The 20,799-nt window shown below is 39.9% G+C and overlaps 1 protein-coding gene across 8 annotated transcripts in view; it reads right to left on the bottom strand.

Moving 5' to 3' along the window:
• ARID3B (AT-rich interaction domain 3B) overlaps window positions 1–20,799 on the bottom strand; it is a 120,552-nt gene that overhangs the window by 21,894 nt on the left and 77,859 nt on the right. For all 8 annotated transcript variants that reach the window (XM_033919458.1, XM_033919459.1, XM_033919463.1 and 5 more), the window contains exons 5-7: window positions 14,370–14,553; window positions 13,157–13,416; window positions 1,652–1,909 (exon numbers count right to left, since the gene is read on the bottom strand). In XM_033919458.1, the coding sequence (XP_033775349.1) occupies window positions 1,652–1,909; window positions 13,157–13,416; window positions 14,370–14,553 (702 nt within the window). The remainder of the gene's footprint in view (window positions 1–1,651; window positions 1,910–13,156; window positions 13,417–14,369; window positions 14,554–20,799) is intronic.

The following is a 20,799-nucleotide window of genomic DNA, read 5'->3' as shown; positions in this document are numbered from 1 at the left end:
AGAGAAAGAGTTTACAAAGCATAAAAAGAGGGAATGTAATCAGGAGAAGAGATTATTATATGCTAGAGAAAAGCCAGGTTTTCAGTTGTTTTCGGAATATCAAGACAGAAAAAGACTGAGAACTACTGAGCAATGGTTCTCATCCTAGTCCTTGAAAACCATCTAATCAGTCAGGTTTTCAGATGCCCACAATGAATATGCATGAAATAGATTTGCATAAAATGGAGGCAGTGCATGCAATTTGTCTCATGCATATTCACTGTGGATGTTCAGAAAAGGTGTGTCTCAAGATCTAGGCTGAGAACCCTTGCTCTAGAGCAGTGGTTCTTAACCTGGGTTCGACCGAACCCCAGGGGTTCGGTGAGTCAGTCTCGCGGGTTCGGCGGAGGTCAAAACACACCTCCGACTCAAATAGCGCTTCGGTCACGTTCAATCATCTATCAGTTATTCAGTGATTTTGATCAAGACTGATCATGTACTCTGTTTCTTGATCTATCAATCTGTAACTAACGCCTTATATACATCAATCAATTCCTGATCAAAATTTGTGATTTAACTGATAGATGATTGAACGTGACCGAAGCGCTTATGATTCGTGATGATACACCCCGCTTGTCCATAATTGGCTGCAGGTGATCACGCAACATCGCTTGGCCTATCTGTGCTGCAGGGGATTTGATGCGCACAGTAGTCGAATTGTAACTGTTGTGATGGTACGTCGTGTGATACCCATCTTAATATTTTAATCCCTTACTATGTCGAGCAAAATACGAAAGTGGTCGGACGAATATGTACAATATGGATTCACATGTATAATGGAACGTGATGGGAGTCAGCGTCCTAATTGCATGATTTGCAATGCCAAGTTGAGTAATTCTAGTCTAGCTCCGGAAAAACTAAGGGAACACTTCCTTAAGCTGCATGGAGATGGAAAATACAAGAACACAACGCTCGCTGAATTCAAGGTGAAGAGAGCAAGATTCGATGAAAAGGCTACTCTGCCTGTTCTCGGCTTTGTATTGAACTGGTCTCTGAGAGGCAACAGCAGAAGTCACACTGATTTGCAGTAAATTTCATTATTATGTTATTATTATTCGAAATATAGGAGAACTTTTTTGTTTTCAAAATTGATATTATTTTTCCCTCACTGTATACCTATGTTTTGAATTTGTAACAATCATATTTTATTTTTCCAATAAAGAAGGATTCGGTGAACACGCATATGAAACTGTACCTCCAAGAAGTACCTCCAAGAAGGTTAAGAACCACTGCTCTAGAGAAACTATTAGCTCTCTTTATAAATACATATAGACTAATCATTCTATTTAGTTAAATCTGCCATGTACACGTTTTCGATAGGTTTGGGAGATTTCTGTAAATTATTGAGGGCGGTTCTTATGGTGCCTGCAAGGGAAACAGTTGAGTTCAATTACAACAGAGAAATAGCTACCCCCCTTTTATTCAAGATACAAAGCAAGAACCTGTCTACTGTAGCTAGCATGCAGGAAACTTGGGACTCCTTTCTTATTACACAACATAGCATACCCCTCTAAATATTTTTTTAACTTAGTCTCAAATATGCTTCTAGCAATGACTCGTGCTCACCACACTTTGTAAACAGAGATTATATGCTGTAGGAAAGAGAACTCACCCTTCCCATTGATTCTGAGCTTCATAGGAATCTGTCTGGCCATGCTGAGCAGGTTGTGCTGGAACGCCTGCTGAAGCAGCCGTTGCTCTTCTTCACTTACACGGGATGCCCTCTTCTCTGGTGGTTCACCGGATTCCAATCTCTCTCTCAACTGTTCCAGTGTAGCCATCCTTGCTGCGACTGCTGCCTGCTGACTGGCCAAGGCCACAGGTATGCTCATACGGCTTGGCACAGACACCATAACAGAGGCTCCATCACCTGAGAAAAATGAAGAAATTGTCAGTCAGCCAGCCACACTAATGTTAGGGTTTCAACAATAAGTCAATCTTTGAAAGCACTACAGAACATTGCTGATGATTCCTCCATCTATCCTTTACAGGAGAAAAAAAAGAAAAAAAATCTATCTTTTCCTCTCACTTACAGTGCTGCTTGCTTCTATAATTTGTTGTATTTCTGTCCTCCTGTTGATGTTATAAATATTTAGATAAATATCCCATGCTCTTTCATACAAGGCCCAGGGTCCAATGGCAGCACCTTGAGATCTCTGGGCTGGCCTTCATCATCATTCAGATTTTTTTTCTGCTACTCCATGCCTCTCTACTGAAGCTCACGATGGAAAGGGGGATGTGGATGAGAGGAACAGCTGAAGGCTTGAAGGTTAAGGCATTTTTCAGCATATGATAAAAATGCATTTGAAAACGCCCACCGTCCTCAATAAAAAAAAATCTGAAGGTGGGCTTGTGGGGTGGATGCTATTGACATACATTGGTCAGCAGTATTGTGGCCTCATGTGGGAAGATATTCGATGGTTCTCTTTCAAGTTCATCTGGATCCAAAGTGGCTTCAACTCAAAAATGAGTGAAGATCACTGTCTTAGTGTCACTGAAGATCCACCACTTATTGCGATCTATCATGGTTTATAGCTGAACAGAATGTAATGGACTAGAAGCATTCTACAAGGCCACTTAATCATGAAATGATGCAAAATCTTATAAGGGAAATGGCCCAAGTGGAGCAATTCAGAACCACTTCTGATACGTGGATTACTTACAACAAGAATTACTTTAATGTAATGGCACACTGGATTGACACAAGAACCCTGCAGCAACAATCTACTGTTCTAGTTTGTGAACATTTAATAGGACACCAAAGGTATGATAACATCACTGCAAAACTTGATTCAGTATTTAGAGTTTACTGAATAAAGCAGAGAATGGTTATGATTATTACAAATAATGGATACAGTTTTGTAGAGGCAACGAATGTTATCAAATTTACTGCACAATAAGGATCCAACTACGTAGATGAGTTAAAATTTACTGACACTGGCCAAACAGTACCTGAATGTGGCACTGGTAAAAGACTCTTGCCTCCACATCAACTTTGTGTTTTACCTACCGTTAATCTTGTGGCAGTTAATGACATTTAGACAGAACTACTAAATTAATCGCTCAACTATGTTGGGATGTTTTATTTGTGGAACAAAGCAAGTTGTAGTACAGTGTGCTGTTATTTATTTATTTAAAAAAAATTCTAACCCGCTTAACCGATGCAATGTACAAAATCAGCATAGAACTAACACATACATAGATAAATAGAAAAATACTTCTAAAACATTTACAATCAGAATCTCAATTCAATCAAGAGAATACCTCCACAAATAAAATCTGTCTTCAGTAGTTTCCCAAGTTCTCAAATATTGGAGAACAGCCTCAACTGCCTTATTAACATACTTAACACTACAGCATATGAGTACCTGTCTTATAGTTCCAAATGACGAAAGATTGAACTTGTATTACAGCTCTGTTGACAAGTTAAGGACCCTTCCCCAAAACATTGGTGGCGTAAATTATGGAGGAAGTCTTTGGTGCCTCCAATGTTCCTCTTAAGACCTAATGAGGTATCTTTCATCAAGTTTCAAGTTTCAAGTTTAATAAGTTTTTGATTAATCGCTTCATCTAAATTCGAAGCGATGTACAATATAATAAAATACAATGTTAAAACAGAGTCATAGAGGATGATACTAACAAGGTTAAAAAAACAAATTTGACGAGACAGGAGACAAGAGGAAAGTATGGGGAAAAAGTTACATTTTAAATAAAAAGAATAAACATAAAGGGAAAGCACATAAGGGAGGGATAATGATAATAATTAAAAAAGATAAAATTTAGTAGGAGAATAAAATTGAAAATGAGACTTGAGAGAAAGCTTTATGAAATTCTCGTGATTATTTTAAAAAAAAAAACCACGTTAGAAGCATAGTTAGTTTAAGAATGCATCATTAAACAGGAATGTTTTAAGTTTACATTTAAATTTCCCTAAATTAGATTCTTCCCTTATAAAGCTCGGTAGAGAATTGTATAATGCAGACACTTGCAGTGCCTTACACTTTCTGCAAACTGAAAGCAAATATGGGAATTTGCTTCTCGCTTTAGTTTCATTAAAAACTAAAGCAGCTGTAACCTAGACTAAAAATTGTCATGCCAGATAAAACTGCATCAACTAATAGAATTGCTATTCATTTCAGTATTTTCTCCTAGATCTTGTCCTTGCTAGTGTCAGCTTGCTATAATTTCGACTGTGCTAGTATAATGATGTCATTAAGAAAGAATGAGCTAAGTCACTGTTGTGTTTAGAAGTCCACAATCTGCAGCAAACATCACCAAGCGATACAACAACCAATGAATCCACATGTAGCTGCACATATTAAAGTGATGATTTTTCTATTTTGATGACACAAGGTCAACAAACAGAGATACCAATGCTGAAATTGACAAGTATCTGCCTGACATTTTAAGAGGTCTAGAATGCCTTAAAAATATCAAGGATGACTTTTTTTCTTATACAATACTCCACTCTAGGGCCCCTGTAGAACGGCTCTTTAGTTTTGGAGGTCAAATTTTAACTGTAAGAAGAAACAACTTCTTTTATGTTAAAAAAAAAAACCAAAACCAACAGTGCTGTTAACTTATTAACTAGTGTTTTGCAATCTACTGTAATTTTATTCTCAGTGTATAAAAAACATTAAGCCGAGACTTTACTCGTAACTCTGAGCATATCATAGATAGTGTCAGCCACATAATCCACCCCTGCCAGGATAATAGGAGAGCAAACCACCTCCTCTGCACCCGGATTCTGGTATAACATTTTGAGGCAGTCTTGCATCACAAAGGATGCTGTGGCCACTGCCTTAAGACCTAAAGCCTGCACCTCAAATCATCTTTTGAGGACCAAATCCATTTTGCAATCCTGCGTATCCTTCAGGATCAGGTCCTCTTCACTTAAGACAGCAAAGTCCGTTTAGTATTCTGCACTACCAGCAAATCCACATTAGGTGGTGTAAACAATTGCTGAAATTCTGAAGCCATGGGAAACGTCCAGGAAGTGGCATTTTTCTTCCAATTCACTATTTTCAAAACCTATTTTCTAGACAGATATCTAGGCTGTTGATCAATAGGAGTGGCCTAGTGGTTAGGGCTGTAGCCTCAGCATCCTTGTGACCCTGGGCAAGTCACTTACTTAACACTCCATCGCCCCAGGTACATTAGTCTGATTGTGCACACCGGGACAGATAGGGAGAAATACTTGAGTACCTGAATGTAAACTGCTTAGGCTATAAGCGCTGTATAAATACCTTAAATAAATCAATCAATCTAAAAGGCGTGTATTAAATGTCTGGTGTGGGCAGAATTAGGGCAGGATTATGACTTGGACATTTTTCTGCTATAATCAAACATATGTCCAGAGCACAATTTTGATGTTTGGGGCTAGACCTGTTTTAATAATGAATAAATGCTTAAAAGGTCCCCAAACTGACCAGATGACCACTGGAGGGATGTAGGCACACTCCCCCAAAGATGTAAATGAAATAGTATATACCTGTTTGTATGGTAGTTTCAGATGTAATGGATAGTCCTATTAGAGCAGCAAGCAAGTTCCTGGGTGGTGTAGTCAACCATAGAGATGGGGACCCAGACCCATATCTCATTCTAACTACTACACTTATGGTGTAATATGTGAGCCTTCCACAGCCCACCCAAATCCTACTGTACATGTAGATGACATCTGTAGACATAAGGGCTATTGGTGTGGTATACAGTTAGGTCCAGCAGGTTTTGAAGGGAGTTATGGCGAGATGTGCATCTGAGCCATTTTTATGTGAAGTTCATTGCAGTGCTCCCCTAAGATGCCCCACTGCTCTGCTGGGATGTCAGTGTGGCCAGTCTACTAAAAAAATGCTGGCCCTTCTTACAACCCAATGGTTTGTTTTGTGCATTTTTCTTTTGGATGTGGTTTTCTTTTTCAAAAAATGGTTCAAAAATATAGATGCACATCTGAAAAATGGTCATTTTTGAAAAAACAAGATAGACGTTTTGCAGTTTTGAAAATGGACATTTTTTATATATTTTATTTTATATCTTTATTTATTTATATACCACTTATATCCTAAGTGGTTTTACATTCAGGTACTTTATCATATTTCCCTATCTGCCCTGATGGGCTCAAACTCTTATCTATTGTACCTGGGGGGATTAAATGACTTGCCCAGGGTCACAAGGAGCAGCGAGGGATTTGAACCCACAACCTCAGGGTGCTGAGGCTATAGCTTTAACCACTATGCCACACTCTTCCTTGTTTTGTACTGAACATGTTTGGTACTGGATTTTTATGTGTGTTCCACAAAATGTCTGAAGTCAGCTTTAGATATCATACATTATAAATGTATATTATACAAAGTGTTAGAAAAATAACCTAATGGTTGGTGCAGCAGACTGAGAACCAGGGGAACGGGCTTCATTCCTACTGCAGATCCTTGAGACTCTGAGCAAGACACTTAACCCTCCACTGCTCCATGTACATAAGTTCTTGCACATAAAACCACTTTGATTATAACCCCAGGAAGGTGGTGTTTCAAATCACATCCCCTTTCCTGTCCCTTTATATTTTACAAAGTAAGCGCATAAATCACCAAATTCTCCACTAAACATGCCTACATGTAAGACATAAAAATAGACAACTTTTTATCACTGCATGTACTTTTACAAATGTAACTCCTGGGGTAATTATCTAAAACAGATTATGAGCCTACTGGGACAGATAGGAAAAAAAGTTGCGGTGGAGAATGATAGGTTGAGGATATGGCAAATAGAGGGGGACAGGTGGTGTGTTTGGAGGAAAGAAAATGTGCAGTTTTCTCCTCAGTAATTTTAGGAAAGGAAGATAAGGTGGCAAGGGTCGAGGAGAGTTGGTAGAGCAGACTTGGGGACGTGGCTTGGTTGAGAACTCAAGGTTAATTTTGTGAACCTGGTCGTAGAAGTAAGGACAGATATTCAACAGCATAGCAAACTGGAATACACTTTCTGACCTACCAAATACATTCCCAAAAAATGATTTCATACCAATTGTATGTGGAAACTTGACATCAACATGAACCTCTCAAAGGCTGATTTAGATTAGGTTTGCTACTTGCACCTGCTGTTTGGTTTTCATTATTGGGTGAAATTTCCAGAAGCTACCTAATAACTACATGCTTTAATCAATGGGAAAACACTTCACTGGTCATCAATATAAACTGGACTCTGAATGTGCTGAGTGCTTTTATTGAGCTGCGCTTTTTAACTGGGCAAAAAAAAAAAAAAAAAAAGGGCTTGGAAAGTTTATTGCAACCTTGCAGAGCATTAGGACATGTGAAGGCCAGTACCAAGAAGGTCAAAGTTCAGAATATAAAGCACTGTAATTAGTTACAGGTATTTATTACTTCCACAAAATGAATACTAGACAGTTTCTGAAACAACAAAGCAACCAGAAACTTTGTAGGTGATTATTTGCTTTAAAATAAGGTATATTGTTCTGGGTAAGAGCTTAGAAAAAGAAAAAAAATATATATAACCAACCAATTTACTGGATTTAATAGCCGTCTTTGAAAAGGTTGTGCTTATATTGTAAACAAGAACAAAGGATCTCAAACTTGTTTTACAAAGAAAAGTATCCTAAAGTTAACTCCTAGATGTCAAAGTTATATTAGTTTATTCATAAAAGTTAATTACAAGTAATTATACTAAGTAACAAATGTATTTTTGTTGTTCCTGGGTAATAACTGTTGTTTCTTAATTGCATATGCTACACCAGTGGTCTCAAACTCAAACCCTTTGCAGGGCCACATTTTGGATTTGTAGATATTTGGAGGGCCTCAGAAAAAATAGTTCATGTCTTATTAAAGAAATTACAATTTTGCATGAGGTAAAACTCTTTATAGTTTATAAATCTTTCCTTTTGGCTAAGTCTTAATAATAATATTGTAATCTATTGCTAAAGAGACATATGATCAAGAAACTTTTATTTTACTTTTGTGATTATGATAAACATACTAGGGCCTCAAAATAGTACCTGGCGGGCCACATGTGGCCCCCGGGCTGCGAGTTTGAGACCACTGTGCTACACTAAGTATAGAAAATGGCTATCATTCTGCTCAAAATTTGCTTTTGGGACCAGGACATTGATATTCTGAAATTTACCTTTTCTGCAGAACATTCCAGATCGATTTCAAGCTGAGTAAACTTAGGGGCCCTTTTACTAAGGCATGGTAGGATATAGTTGCACTCTAAACGGTAAGGCTTACTGCGGCTATGGGCAGAGGAAGGGGTGTGTTGTGGGCATGTATTGTATGCTCACAATACACTGGTAGGCTGCAGTAAAGGTGTGCAGTGCTGCTTACCTTCGGGTTAGCGCAGGAGCCTTTGTACCAAAAAGGCAGCCGGTAAGGGCTTTACAGACACGTTGTTATCACAGCACATGTGGGTGGAAACCTGCCTGTCGGCAGACATGCCCACAAGCCATGCTTTTTTGACCCATGGTAAATTTTTAATTGCCGCAGGCCAAAATTGGAGTTAGGTGCCTGCTGCGCTAATTTTGGCCACAGGCCTTAGTAAAACGGCCCGCCCTCGGTAACTTCAAGAACTTTCTATCAATATAAATAGTAGTACAATATAACTATAGAGATCTTAAACCTATCCGTTCAGTTCAGTTCTAACTGCCTAACTGATAACATATCTGCATTGTTTTAGAAGGTATCCAGAGGCTGCAAACATCTGGCAGATGCATTTTGTTATGTATGCAGCCAATTTATCAAGACAAGAGGGAAAAGGTACATCATAGAGGCATCTGCTAAGATGTACGATGCCTAAAAGGCATATTTTGGCATGCCTATTGGGGATCAAGACAAACCTTGGGCACCTCATTTCACATGTGAGCACTGCCAGAAAAAAACTCTAGAAGGTAAGACAATTTTGTTTCTCACTTGGATGACAGAATTTACTGCTGTAAAATTTCTTTATATTTTAAAATTTTCAATGTTATATGAAAATATATCATATATGATATATGTTGTGAGAATCTCATACACAGTCATAGGAGAAATAAATTTATTATTTTCATTACCACAATTTCATTTTGTTCTTCTACAGGATGGTACAGAGGGGGAAGACAGAGTCATGAAGTTTGCTATCCCAAGAATTTGGCAGGAACCCACTGACTACTCAAGCAACTGCCACTTCGGCATGGAGAATCCTTCCAAACGTCCAGGTAGGGAAATACCTGAAGACCATGGTTTCTGAGAGCTGCGGCTACCACTACCAGGCACTTGGTGAACACTCTGGGAGATGAAGCCAAGCCAAAGGGCAGCACTCTGTATTGATAATGCAGATTCCCCACCCGAAATCTGAGATATTGACGGTAGGCCAGATGAATGGGAATATAAATATAAGCCTCCTTGAGATCCAGAGAGCAAAACCAGTCGTTCTGATCTAGGAGGTGATAAAGGGATGCCAGGGATAACATAAAAAATTTTTCTATGACTAAAAATTTCTTGAGAGCCCTGAGATCCAGAATGGGCCGCAGATTGCCCATCTTCTTCGGAACAAGGAAGTAACGGGAGTAAAACCCCCTGTTCTGCTGTTCCAAAGGAACTGGTTCGATGGCACGGAGACGACGCAAAGCTTGAGCTTCCTGAAGAAGAAGGGCGGTCTGGGATGGACTGGAAGGATACTCTCTTGGAGGAAGCTCTGGTGGAACCTGAGTGAAATGAAGAGAGTATCCTTCCCTGATGCTTGACAGCACCCAGAGGTTGGATGTGATTGTCTCCCATCGGTGATAAAAATGATGGAGACGACCTCCAATAGGGGGAAGATAGTTCAGAGACAGAACGGTGGAGGTTATGCTCTGTTTTAAACAGTCAAAAAGGCTGCGTAGCCTTAGGTGCAGCAGAAGGTTGAGATTTCTGTTGCTTCTGATTCTGCTGTTTCTTGGGAGGAGGGCGAGTGTAAGGAGCCACTCTCGGGGCAAACCGCCTCTAGTAAATAGGACATTTTGGCTTGGCAGGAGCTGGCTTTGACTGAGGTCTGACAATAGAAGCAAAGGATTTTTCATGCTCAATTTCTTGGTGGCTGCCTCAATAGATTCATCGAAGAGGTCATTGCCTGCACAAGGAATATTAGCCAAGCGGTCCTGAAGATTAGGATCCATGTCAATGGTACGAAGCCAGGCAAGGCGGCGCTTTGCTACAGAACAAGCAGCCGCCCTGGCAGACAACTCAAAGGTATTGTAAGAAGACTGAAGTAGATGTAATCTGAGTTATGATAGAGAAGCTATGACTTCTTGAAATTCAAAGTGCTTTTGAGTATCTAAATAACTGAGAAATTTAGGCAAAAGAGCAATGAGGAACTCAAAATAAGTTATAAAATGGAAATTGTAATTAAGGACTTTAGAGGATATCATGGCATTTTGATAGATGCGACATCCGAATTTGTCCATAGGTTTCCCTTCCCTTGGAAGGATGGGACCTTTTCAAGAATGACTCCACAAGTAGGGATTGGTGAGATAACTGTGAATTCTCAAATCCTTTGCAATGGAGAGTTTTATATCTGGAGTCTAATTTGCCTGGAACAGCTGGAATTGCATAAGGAGTCTCCAGGCATCTGGTAAAAGTCTGAGACAAAAGCTTGTGAAGAGGAAGCTTAAGTGACTCTGCCGGAGGTTAAAGAAGATGCATGACTTCGAGATACTCTTTAGAGTATTTGGAACCAGCATCCAACTAAAGGACCAAGTCAATAGCCAACTGACGAAGAAAAGAGGAGAAAGATAGCTGAACCGCCAATGCTTTGCCTCGAGAAGGACTCGAGGTCGTTGAGGCAACCTGGGTTGAAGATGAAACTTCGGCAAGAAAAAAGGCATCAAAAGAATAGGGAGACTTGGGACGAAGCAATCGAAACCGCTGAGTCCTCAAGGTGTGGAAGTGGAGACCTCGATCGAGGAGTCGGTGGTCTAGTAGGACTGGAAGGTGTAGATCGAGGCTTAGTTGAAGAAGGATGCTCTTTGGAAGAAGAGCTATGCCTGGAAGTATGCCTCGAGGAAGGCCTTGATCGACAGTGAAGAATGGTGCTTGGAAGCAGATCTCGAAGATCGAGGAGACTTCGCCCCGGAGATGGAAGCAGTCGATGCCACCAAGGAATGGATAGGGCTGGAAGCTGTGGATCGAAGCTCCAGAGGCTTGATGGAGGAACCTTGATGCACTCCCAAAGACTACTCATTGTATGGAGTGTGAGGATTCCTGTCGAGGCACTTGCAAAGAATCTGCTCCTTGCTTCATGTGCATAGATGCCAGACCAGACACTCGCAGAGACTCTGCTCCCAGCATAGAGTGTGTAAGCTCAGACTGAGGCATAGGAAGAGGCTCGACCTCGCGGGAGTCTGCAGAATGTCCAGGCTGGATTAGAGTAACAAGCTTCGGTCCCATATTAGTGAGGAACTGAATGAATTGCTTCTCTAACATGGTCTGGAAAGAAGCCGGCAAGGATGGATTCGCGTCTGAAACCGGAGCACCTGTTTTGGCTGGAGGTTCCATAGAGGAAGTGGAAATGTGCTTCAACTTGGAAGTCTTAGGCACCTTAAGCACCACTGCTGGAACTTTCTGCTGAGCTATCTGACCTGAAGATACAGGGGAAGATACAGCAGACGTCATTGAGGAAAGAGCTGCTGCAAACGAAGAAGGTCTGATGAGGCTCGAGGTCGAAGCAGTGGAGGCAGGAGGACCCTCGGTCGAAGGTGAGACCGAGGTCAGCTTCGGAGTCGAGGAAGTGATCGAATCCATCCCGAAGAGCTTCTCCACTGAAAGTAGACGTTTAAGGGCTCGAGGTTGAAGAATAGCACAGCGCTCGCACGACTTCAGGTGATGGTCTGGCCCAAGGCACTTGAGGCACCTACTGTGTGGGTCCGTGAGAGAAATCGCACATTGACACTGGCTTCACTTCTTGAATCCTGTTGCTGGCTGGGACAAAGTCGAAGCCCCTGGGCTGCGGCCGAGTGGCCTGCCCCGGCAGCCGAACGGAAGAAATAATTTTTTTTTTTTTTAAACTAGAAATAAAAGAAATATAGCAATTCATGAAGAAAAAGAACATAAACCGCGGTGAGAGAAGGCACGACGTAAGTAAGTTGAACGCAGAGAGTCAAAGAGGGACTTCTCAGCTCCGCGGAAAACTGAGAACTGAAGAGACGCGCCCTGTGCTGGGCGGGAAGGCACTCGCACATCCGCGGTGCGGCTGACTCGGAACTTCTAGTTTCTACAAGCAAGTCTGCTTGCGAGGCTTCCGCATTGGGGCTCCGTCAATGATGTCACCCATATGTGAGAATAGCTGCCTGCTTGTCCTGGGATAATTACACTTACTGACCAGGAACGAAAATTGTGTTATAGTGTTAAACAATTTTTTTCCACTGTTGGCTAGCCGAAGCTCCCTATACCCTTCTCTCCCCCCATGCCCCATGTGAGCCCTTCACAGACAAAGTTTTCGGACAGTTACTTCCATATCTAGATTATTGCAATTCTTTATACTGCAATATCATAAAGAAAGACCTTCAGAGGTTGCAGTTACTCCAAAACACAGCAGCTAGACTGATTTTCCATAAGGCCTGATTTGAGAAGGTCAGTCCACTGCTGATAGAACTACACTAGCTGCCAGTCAAGTATAGAATTCAATTTAAAATTGCATGTATGGTTCACAGTGCTATATAATGAGAAAGCTTGATTGGGCTAACTTCAGCCATCTAAGTTTCATACCCCTTCTATAACTCAAGAATGACTCAACACTATAAATTACCTCTTCCCTCTCCACATCAAGTTCGGAGGAAATCATTCTTCTAACCCACCTTCAAGTTTCAAGGCCCCAAAATTTGGAACTGCCTCCCAACCTGCTTACTTCAGCCCTCCTCCTTTCTTCAACTTGTTAAAAATGCATCTGTTTTCATTATACTCTAGCTATGATTCATAATGTCTACGTTGCTAACCTTATTAATCTTATGTAAGCCGCAATGATTCCCAGTTGAGATTTGTGGAGTATAACAAACAATATGTTATGGTACAGTTCTGTACCTGAGTGCACACCGTTTCAATAGCTTTCAGGCAGTATATAAGAAGAGGACTGAGGAGACATCTGGTACTATAGGAAAAATGCAAACCTTTTTTGGGTGTAGTCCCCTGGGAAGGACGAGAGGTGCCAGTGCCTCCAGGATGAACAGCAATGAGAGGAAGGTGATGTTTGGGAGGAGAGAGTAGGGATGGTGGTCGTATTGCTGTGTTTGAAGAATAGCTGAACAATGCTGAGCTGTAGCTGGGTCGTCTCCCCTCCCGCCGATTCCCATCAATGGCAGCCTGGAGCTCAGCAGGAGAACTTAGCGATTTCTTCTCACACTCATAGTGATACAGATACTTCATATATCTGGCAAAGAGAAAAAGAAGTACTGAGAGACACATTTACTGCCAGGTTTGTGAGGTGATAAATGAAAGGGAGTAATACTTGTAAATGCTTATTCTTTGGGATCCTGCCAGGTACTTGTTAGTTGGACTGGCCTTGAAGGACCTTTGATCTGAAGCAATAAGGCAATTCTTAGGTTCACAAGGGTTTCACGGCAAATAACAAGGGTGGTGTCGCCCACCATGAGCATTTACTTAATTCAGGACCCAATGGATAAAATGGGCCTTACAGTAAATAATGCCCAACAGTTAGTAAATGATCCTCAAAATGAAAGCAAGCATTATACTGCATCTTTTTAAGTTGATCAATGAAACTATTGGCATCAGGGGTAATAAAGGGTACGACAAACAAAATTTTTACATGGAGGAATGTTAGCCATCTCTCCTGATGTAACAAAACTGCTAGGCCTCATGGATTCATACCATAAGGTGTCGTGATACCATTGTCCTGCTCAATACTAACTGCTTTAATTACAGTCTTTTTCTGACCATATTTCTTTCTCTATTTAGTGGGAAGCCAGAAAAAATTTTAACAATTTATTTTGGATTTTTCTCACAGGTAGTTTAGTTTTGGCATTTATCTTGTCTTTACATTTTTTATTTTTTTTTAATTTATTGAAATTATAATAATTATAAACAAGTGAATACACTTGAGTCTCTAAAGACTGGTAAAGTAAAAAGAGGAAAAATTATGTACTTATTTAGTCCACAAACTTAAGATCCAAAAAAAGGAAAAAAAATACAAGGTATATCAAATCAATAGGACAGATTAGGAGACATGATATTTCCCAAACAGCCGGTTCTAGATTAATGGTACAACCATTGAACCAATAACTACTCCCCCCTTCTTTATCCACAATAAATTCAAGTAATTGTTTAGGCTCAGGTCTTTACATATTAACACATTGTATCACTCACTGTGTACGAAGTGTGAATGCTGCACTGGTTATAGAGGTTGGTAAATTAAGGCCTTTGGTGACTTCTCTCCACATCTTCTTATTAATGACCTCCACCAGCCCACCCTTCTCAGTCACCAGCTTGTAAAGCATGTAGAGATCCAGCAGCTGTTTCGCCATGATGGGGATACGACTGATAGGTGTTCCTGCAATTACAATGCAGCAAAATACAGGAGAACACATGGTGATAAAGATTTAGAGAGAGAAAAATCAAGAGCAAATCCAACAAATGAAAGAGAGGGAGAGGAGGACCAGACACAAGGAATGAATAGGTGAAAAAAAAAGCTACAAAGAATAAACAACAAAGTATGGAAGGAAGAGAAGGGAAACAAATATCAAATAGACAGTCCAATCACTAAAGTTCTCAGCTTACATAGAACCGCAGTAGATGGCAGATAAAGGCCTATAAATGTATGTGATACTACATATGCATACTTGATCTTGATTTGTCCTTGCCATTTTCAAGGCACAGACCACAGAAGTTTGCACGGCGTTAGCCTTGTTCTCCCACAAATGAAAGCCCCACTCCATCCCATCTAAATCAAAAGATCCAAGATCGGAGCACAGACTGTAGAAGTCTGCTTAGTACTGGCTTAGCTTCCCTGTTGATAGAGTTGCCATCTAATCACCGTTATGTTTGCCTGGCTCCATTCTTTCTATACAGGATTCCTTTGTATTTGCCCATGCATTTTTTAATTCCGTTATCATTTTTATCTCCACCACCTCCTGTGGGAGGACATTCCAGGCACCTATCACACTCTCCATAAAAAGTATTTCCTGAGTATTTCCTGCACCCTAGATTCTAGCACTGATAACTCAAACCAACCACCAATGGCTGGTCCAATGCTTGTGGCAATAACAACATAAGAATAGCCATACTGGGTCAGAGCAATGGTCGGTCCAATGCTTGTGACAATAACAACATAAGAATAGCCATACTGGGTCAGAGCAATGGTCCATCCAGCACGTATCCTGTTTCCACAGTGGCAAATCAAGGTCACAAGCACCTGGCAAAAACCCAAATAGTGGCAACATTCCATACTACTGATTCCAGGGCAAGCACTGGCTTCCCTCATGTCTGTCTCAATAGCAGACTACAGACCTTTCCTCCAGGAACTTGCCCAAACCTTTTTGAAATCCATCGACATTAACCACTGTTACCACATCCTCTGGCAACGCTTAACTATTCTGAGTGAAAAAGGTTGGATAAGTTCCTACTGGAACAGAACATACGCAAGTAAAGCTAGAGTCAAATAGGGCACTGGTCTTTGTCCTAAGGGCCGCCGTGTGAGCGGATTGCTGGGCACAATGGACCACTGGTCTGACCCAGCAGCGGCAAATCTTATGTTCTTATGTTTATTGGTTTTGAGTATTTCCCTGTAACTTCGAGTATCCCCCAGTGTTTGCAATTTTTGATGGAATAAAAGATGGATTGACTTCTGCAGTAAGCAAATTAATGGAAACGCTTTTAAAACAGAGAATGGTGAAGTTTCTGGAATCCTGTGGATTACAGGACCGGAGGATTCACTAGAGGTAGGTCTTGTCAGACAAATCTGAAAAATTTATTTAACTGGGTGACCAGAGAATTGGATAGAAGGAGTGTACTAGAAGAGGTATATTTAGATTTTAGCAAAGCCTTTGACAGTGTTCCACACAGATTTGTAATAAATAAACTGAGTGCCCTCAGGATGGTCCCCAAAGTGATGGGCTGGATCAGAACCTGGTTGAGTGGAAGGCGACAGAGGGTAGTGATCAATGGAGATCGCTCTGAGGAAAGGGATGTTACCAATGGTGTGCCTCAAGGTTCTATTCTTGGGCCTGTTCCTTTTTACCAACATTAACTTATACTACTACTACTATGTCTAAATCTTAGAGCACTGTCACAGTGAAATTCCAAGGAAATAATCTCATCTTTAAAAGGAATAGGTTTACCCTGCACAACTGGCTGAATGGTAAGTAGTCAAGATTTCCTAGATAACCAATGATTGCTATTGATTTATCTACATTTAAAAAGCAACTCAATGCTCTCTCAATCACCAATTCAAATCTGACAAAACCTGAAAAACCTGATTTTGATCAGCTTGTATGAAGACCAAAATCTGAATTTTGTCTGCAAAACTTTCCAAAACCTCAGCCAATAGTGCCAAGTAAAAATTAAAAAGCACAGGGGAGAGTAAAGTCCTTTGTGGATGATAAAATTTGATTCCAATGAACAACCTGAGTTTGATTCTTAAAACAGGAATCAAACCATCTCAAAACAGTGGAACATATCCCTACTTTACGCATTAGTCTTAGTCATTTAATATGATTGATATTATCGAATGCAGCATGCAAATCAAGTTGAAGCCACAAAGTATCATAACCTTGATCTCCCTTCACTAATATATCTACTACAGATAGAGAATGACACGGGGACAAATTTTTCCCCATCCCCGCGGGAACTCATTTCCCCATCCCATTGAGTTCTTTTTCTGTCTCTGCCCCATCCCTGCAAACTCTGTCTTCATCTGCAAAAGCCTCAAACACTTTAAAATCATAAGTGTTCGAGGTCTGTGCAGTTAAGACAGAGCCTACAGGAATGGGGCGGGGCCAGGGACAGCAACAAAACTCGCGGGGACGGGGAAACTGAGTTTCTGAGGGGACGGGGACAAATTTGTCCCTATGTCATTCTCTACTACAGATAAATTAGACTCAAAGGCACCCAACTCATATAACTTCTTAAAGAAAAAGGCAATAGTAATTCACAGCCTCAATATATAAGGGATTACAAACCTTATATACTTAAACCTTTTCCAATTGCAAAATCTCTCACATGATCCTCAGCGAGGCCGCCTCCCCACTCAATAAATCTTCATAGTAGGTGGCTTTACACCTCCTCTCGTCATCGATCCTTATATTTTCTTAAACTTTTTTTGTGCTTGTATTCTTTATAATTTTTTTTATATAATTTAATGTTTAAATACTTAAATAGTTCATAAATAGTGGCTAAAATAAATTTACTTAGCTTTAGATCAGCTCAATTTCTGGTCTCAGTTCATAGAAAGGGGGGATAACCGACATGTTTCACCCATGTGTTCTGATACGGTTTTTTCAATGTTATCTCTCCCTGTAACCATAAGGTGGAAAAATGTGTTTAAATTCACACCCTAAAGGCCCTTAAATATTTAAGTCCCCTTATAGGAAACAATTTTCTTCCTATAAGGGGACTTAAATATTTAAGGGCCTTTAGGGTGTGAATTTAAACAAATTTTTCCATCTTATGGTTACAGGGAGAGATAACCTTGAAAAAACCGTATCAGAACACATGGGTGAAACATGTCGGTTATCCCCCCCGTTCTATGAACTGAGATCAGAAATTGAGCTGATCTAAAGCTAAGTAAATTTATTTTAGCCACTATTTATGAACTATTTAAGTATTTAAACATTAAATTATATAAAAAAATTATAAAGAATACAAGCACAAAAAAAGTTTAAGAAAATATAAGGATCGATGACGAGAGGAGGTGTAAAGCCACCTACTATGAAGATTTATTGAGTGGGGAGGTGGCCTCGCTGAGGATCATGTGAGAGATTTTGCAATTGGAAAAGGTTTAAGTATATACGGTTTGTAATCCCTTATATATTGAGGCTGTGATTCTCTACTACAGAACATAAGTGATTCTCTGCTATGATGATGTCGATAGCTTGACTGATTTTTTTTTTTCTCAACATAATCTGTAAGTTGATGTAATACAACCTTTTCAAGAATCTTGGGCCTTTTACTGTGTGCTTCTATTGCTATCTGAAGATTGACAAATTGATGACATAATACCACCATTCATCGTAGACATTAGGCAGTTAAAATAAACGAAATGGAAAAGATTTGATTTAGTATTAAGATTTATGATCTTAATTGTGCTAGAAAGTTGATAAATCCATTTTATAAGGGAGAGATTTATTTAGGAGTTGGTGTTATTTTTTTACAGTTTTGAATTATGTTTTTAATTTTTTCCTTCCTTGCCTAGGAGTTGAATGTATATTTATTGTTTTTATTATATATCTTATGAGGGCTTATAGTGAAATGCTGTGTTATCAAATTGAAACAAACACTCCATGAATGATTAAAGCAGTCAGTCACAGTACCACAAAATATTCCTATGCCATTTTATTTAAGTTTATGATCTTTCATAAAACGTTACAAACCTTTACTTCCATTTTCTAAATAGGACACTTCTTGTATCAGAAGCTTGTATTAATATGCTCTTTAAAAGCTCATGCTAACTCATCAGTTATTCACATATATAAACAATTCTCCCCTGAGAATACTAGTTGCCACTTTACTAGAAGCTTAAGAACAGTAAATTCCAAGGGGGAGGGGAGCCAGATTGAAAAATGTGATTGCCAGTACTGAGGAAATGCCTTTGAGTCACTCCCTTGAGAGAAGGGCAACTGGGTGAGGGAGGGAGCATTTCCCCTTCACAGCTTTGAAAGGAAGTAAACATGCAAACGTGATTCAAGTTTCAAGTATTAAAAAAATAACAAGGCATTGAAAAGGAAGGCTGAAAATGAGCATCGTGGGACAGGATGCCAGTGCCAGATCAAATCCTTTGAGAAGCCGGTTTCAGGTCCTGTCACCTTTGTGATAGATTACTGTCAATGGGCACGTGGTGATTAATGATGGAGAGGTCAAAGGGCAGAATTCCAGAGGGAAAGGTCACCATTTAAGGGCAGACCTTGCTTTCTTTTTCTTTTTTTATGGCAATCTAATTTTACTGTATGCTCAAGCCAAAGTCATTCCCTAAGGGTGGATCATCAGAAACCTTTTATTCTATGCTGGGGCTGAAATTTCTTTTTTTTAATCTGATAAGGACTTTTCCTGCTTTCCACATGCTGTTTGTGTCAATGAATGAATGAAGATTTTTCACCACAGGCAGCCCCAGAAATCAAACCAACTCTTTGCCCTAGGCAGCCTCTTCTGAAAAGTAATCAAACTTGAATGATGGCCTTACACTCCACTGAAGGAGGTTACTGGGGCCTATCTTTATACATCTAAAAATCTTGTTAAAAATAAAGTAGACTAAATCTAGTCTAGTGGAAGCTACATTCAGGTATAACCATCTTCTATTATAAATCAATGGGTTGATTCACAGTGACCTTGGGCAAGACACTTTGGGACCCTTTTAGTAAAGCTTAGCATGCACTAAATGCTAAGAAGCCCACATGTATAAATAAAATGGGCTTCTTAGCATTTAGGGTGCATTAATTCTGTTACCGTACACTAAGCTGTAGTAGAAGAGCCCCAGGAATCCAATTAGATTGTGGGCTCTGATATACTGTACAGTGCTATGCACATCTAGGAGCGCTATAAAATGTATTATAGTTTATTAAAAATTTGATTAAATGCAAATCATAAAATTCAAAGCATTGTACAGTCAAATAAAACATTTTTTTTAAAAGGAAGACAAACTCCAAGTTCCTACTGAGCTTTAGGAGGCAAGGTCTATTTACATAAGTAAATCCACATACAGGAATAAGTGATAATTCTAAAAGATGCACTACTTAAAAAGGAGATAAAGCAGTTTTTAAACTAAGATTTGGGGTGGGGGTGGGAAAGTCGACCTTCACCCAGGAGCAGATGATTTGGTGTAGAGCAGGGATCTCAAAGTCCCTCCTTGAGGGCCGAAATCCAGTCGGGTTTTCAGGATTTCCCCAATGAATACAGTGCATGCACATAGATCTCATGCATATTCATTGGGGAAATCCTGAAAACCCGACTGGATTGCGGCCCTCAAGGAGGGACTTTGAGACCCCTGGTGTAGAGTATCCTTGAAGGATACTGTTGAATCAGAACATTTAGGGAGCCCCAACAGAGAGGTTTCAAAGAAAGCCAAGAGTGCTTAAGAGGGAAGCAGAGTAAAGATGTCAAGTTATCCCTGTCATCTTCTCAGAAGCCTGTAGATACAAGAAAAAAACCCACAATTTGAAGTGTCTGTATACAAATGCTAGAAGTCTAAAAATTAAAGTAGGAGAGTTAGAGAATATATTACATTACATTACATTAGGGATTTCTATTCCGCCTGTGCCTTGCGGTTCTAGGCGGATTACAGTATAGAAAATATCTGGGACATTCCAGTAGAATTACATTTCAGGATAAGAGTAAGTTACAGGAACAGTAATGAGTTATGATACTACAATTTCACAGAAGATAATAATTATTACAGAAGATAATACATATAACAGAAGATAATACATTTTACAGAGGTAATACATGTCAACTCGATCGATTAAATCGGGTGTAGTGTAGAAGAATTACAGTACATTCTAGATCACAGATAAAAAGATAATATAGGTGGGTATTTCCGAAGTCGTTGATTGGGAGCTCACTGGGTGGTGGTTAGAGTGATGGGAGATAT

Source organism: Geotrypetes seraphini, chromosome 14 (assembly GCF_902459505.1).
Source record: "Geotrypetes seraphini chromosome 14, aGeoSer1.1, whole genome shotgun sequence".
Classification (NCBI taxonomy): domain Eukaryota; kingdom Metazoa; phylum Chordata; class Amphibia; order Gymnophiona; family Dermophiidae; genus Geotrypetes; species Geotrypetes seraphini.
Note: the sequence above shows the minus strand (reverse complement) of the source record. Positions and strands in the feature narration are given on the sequence as shown.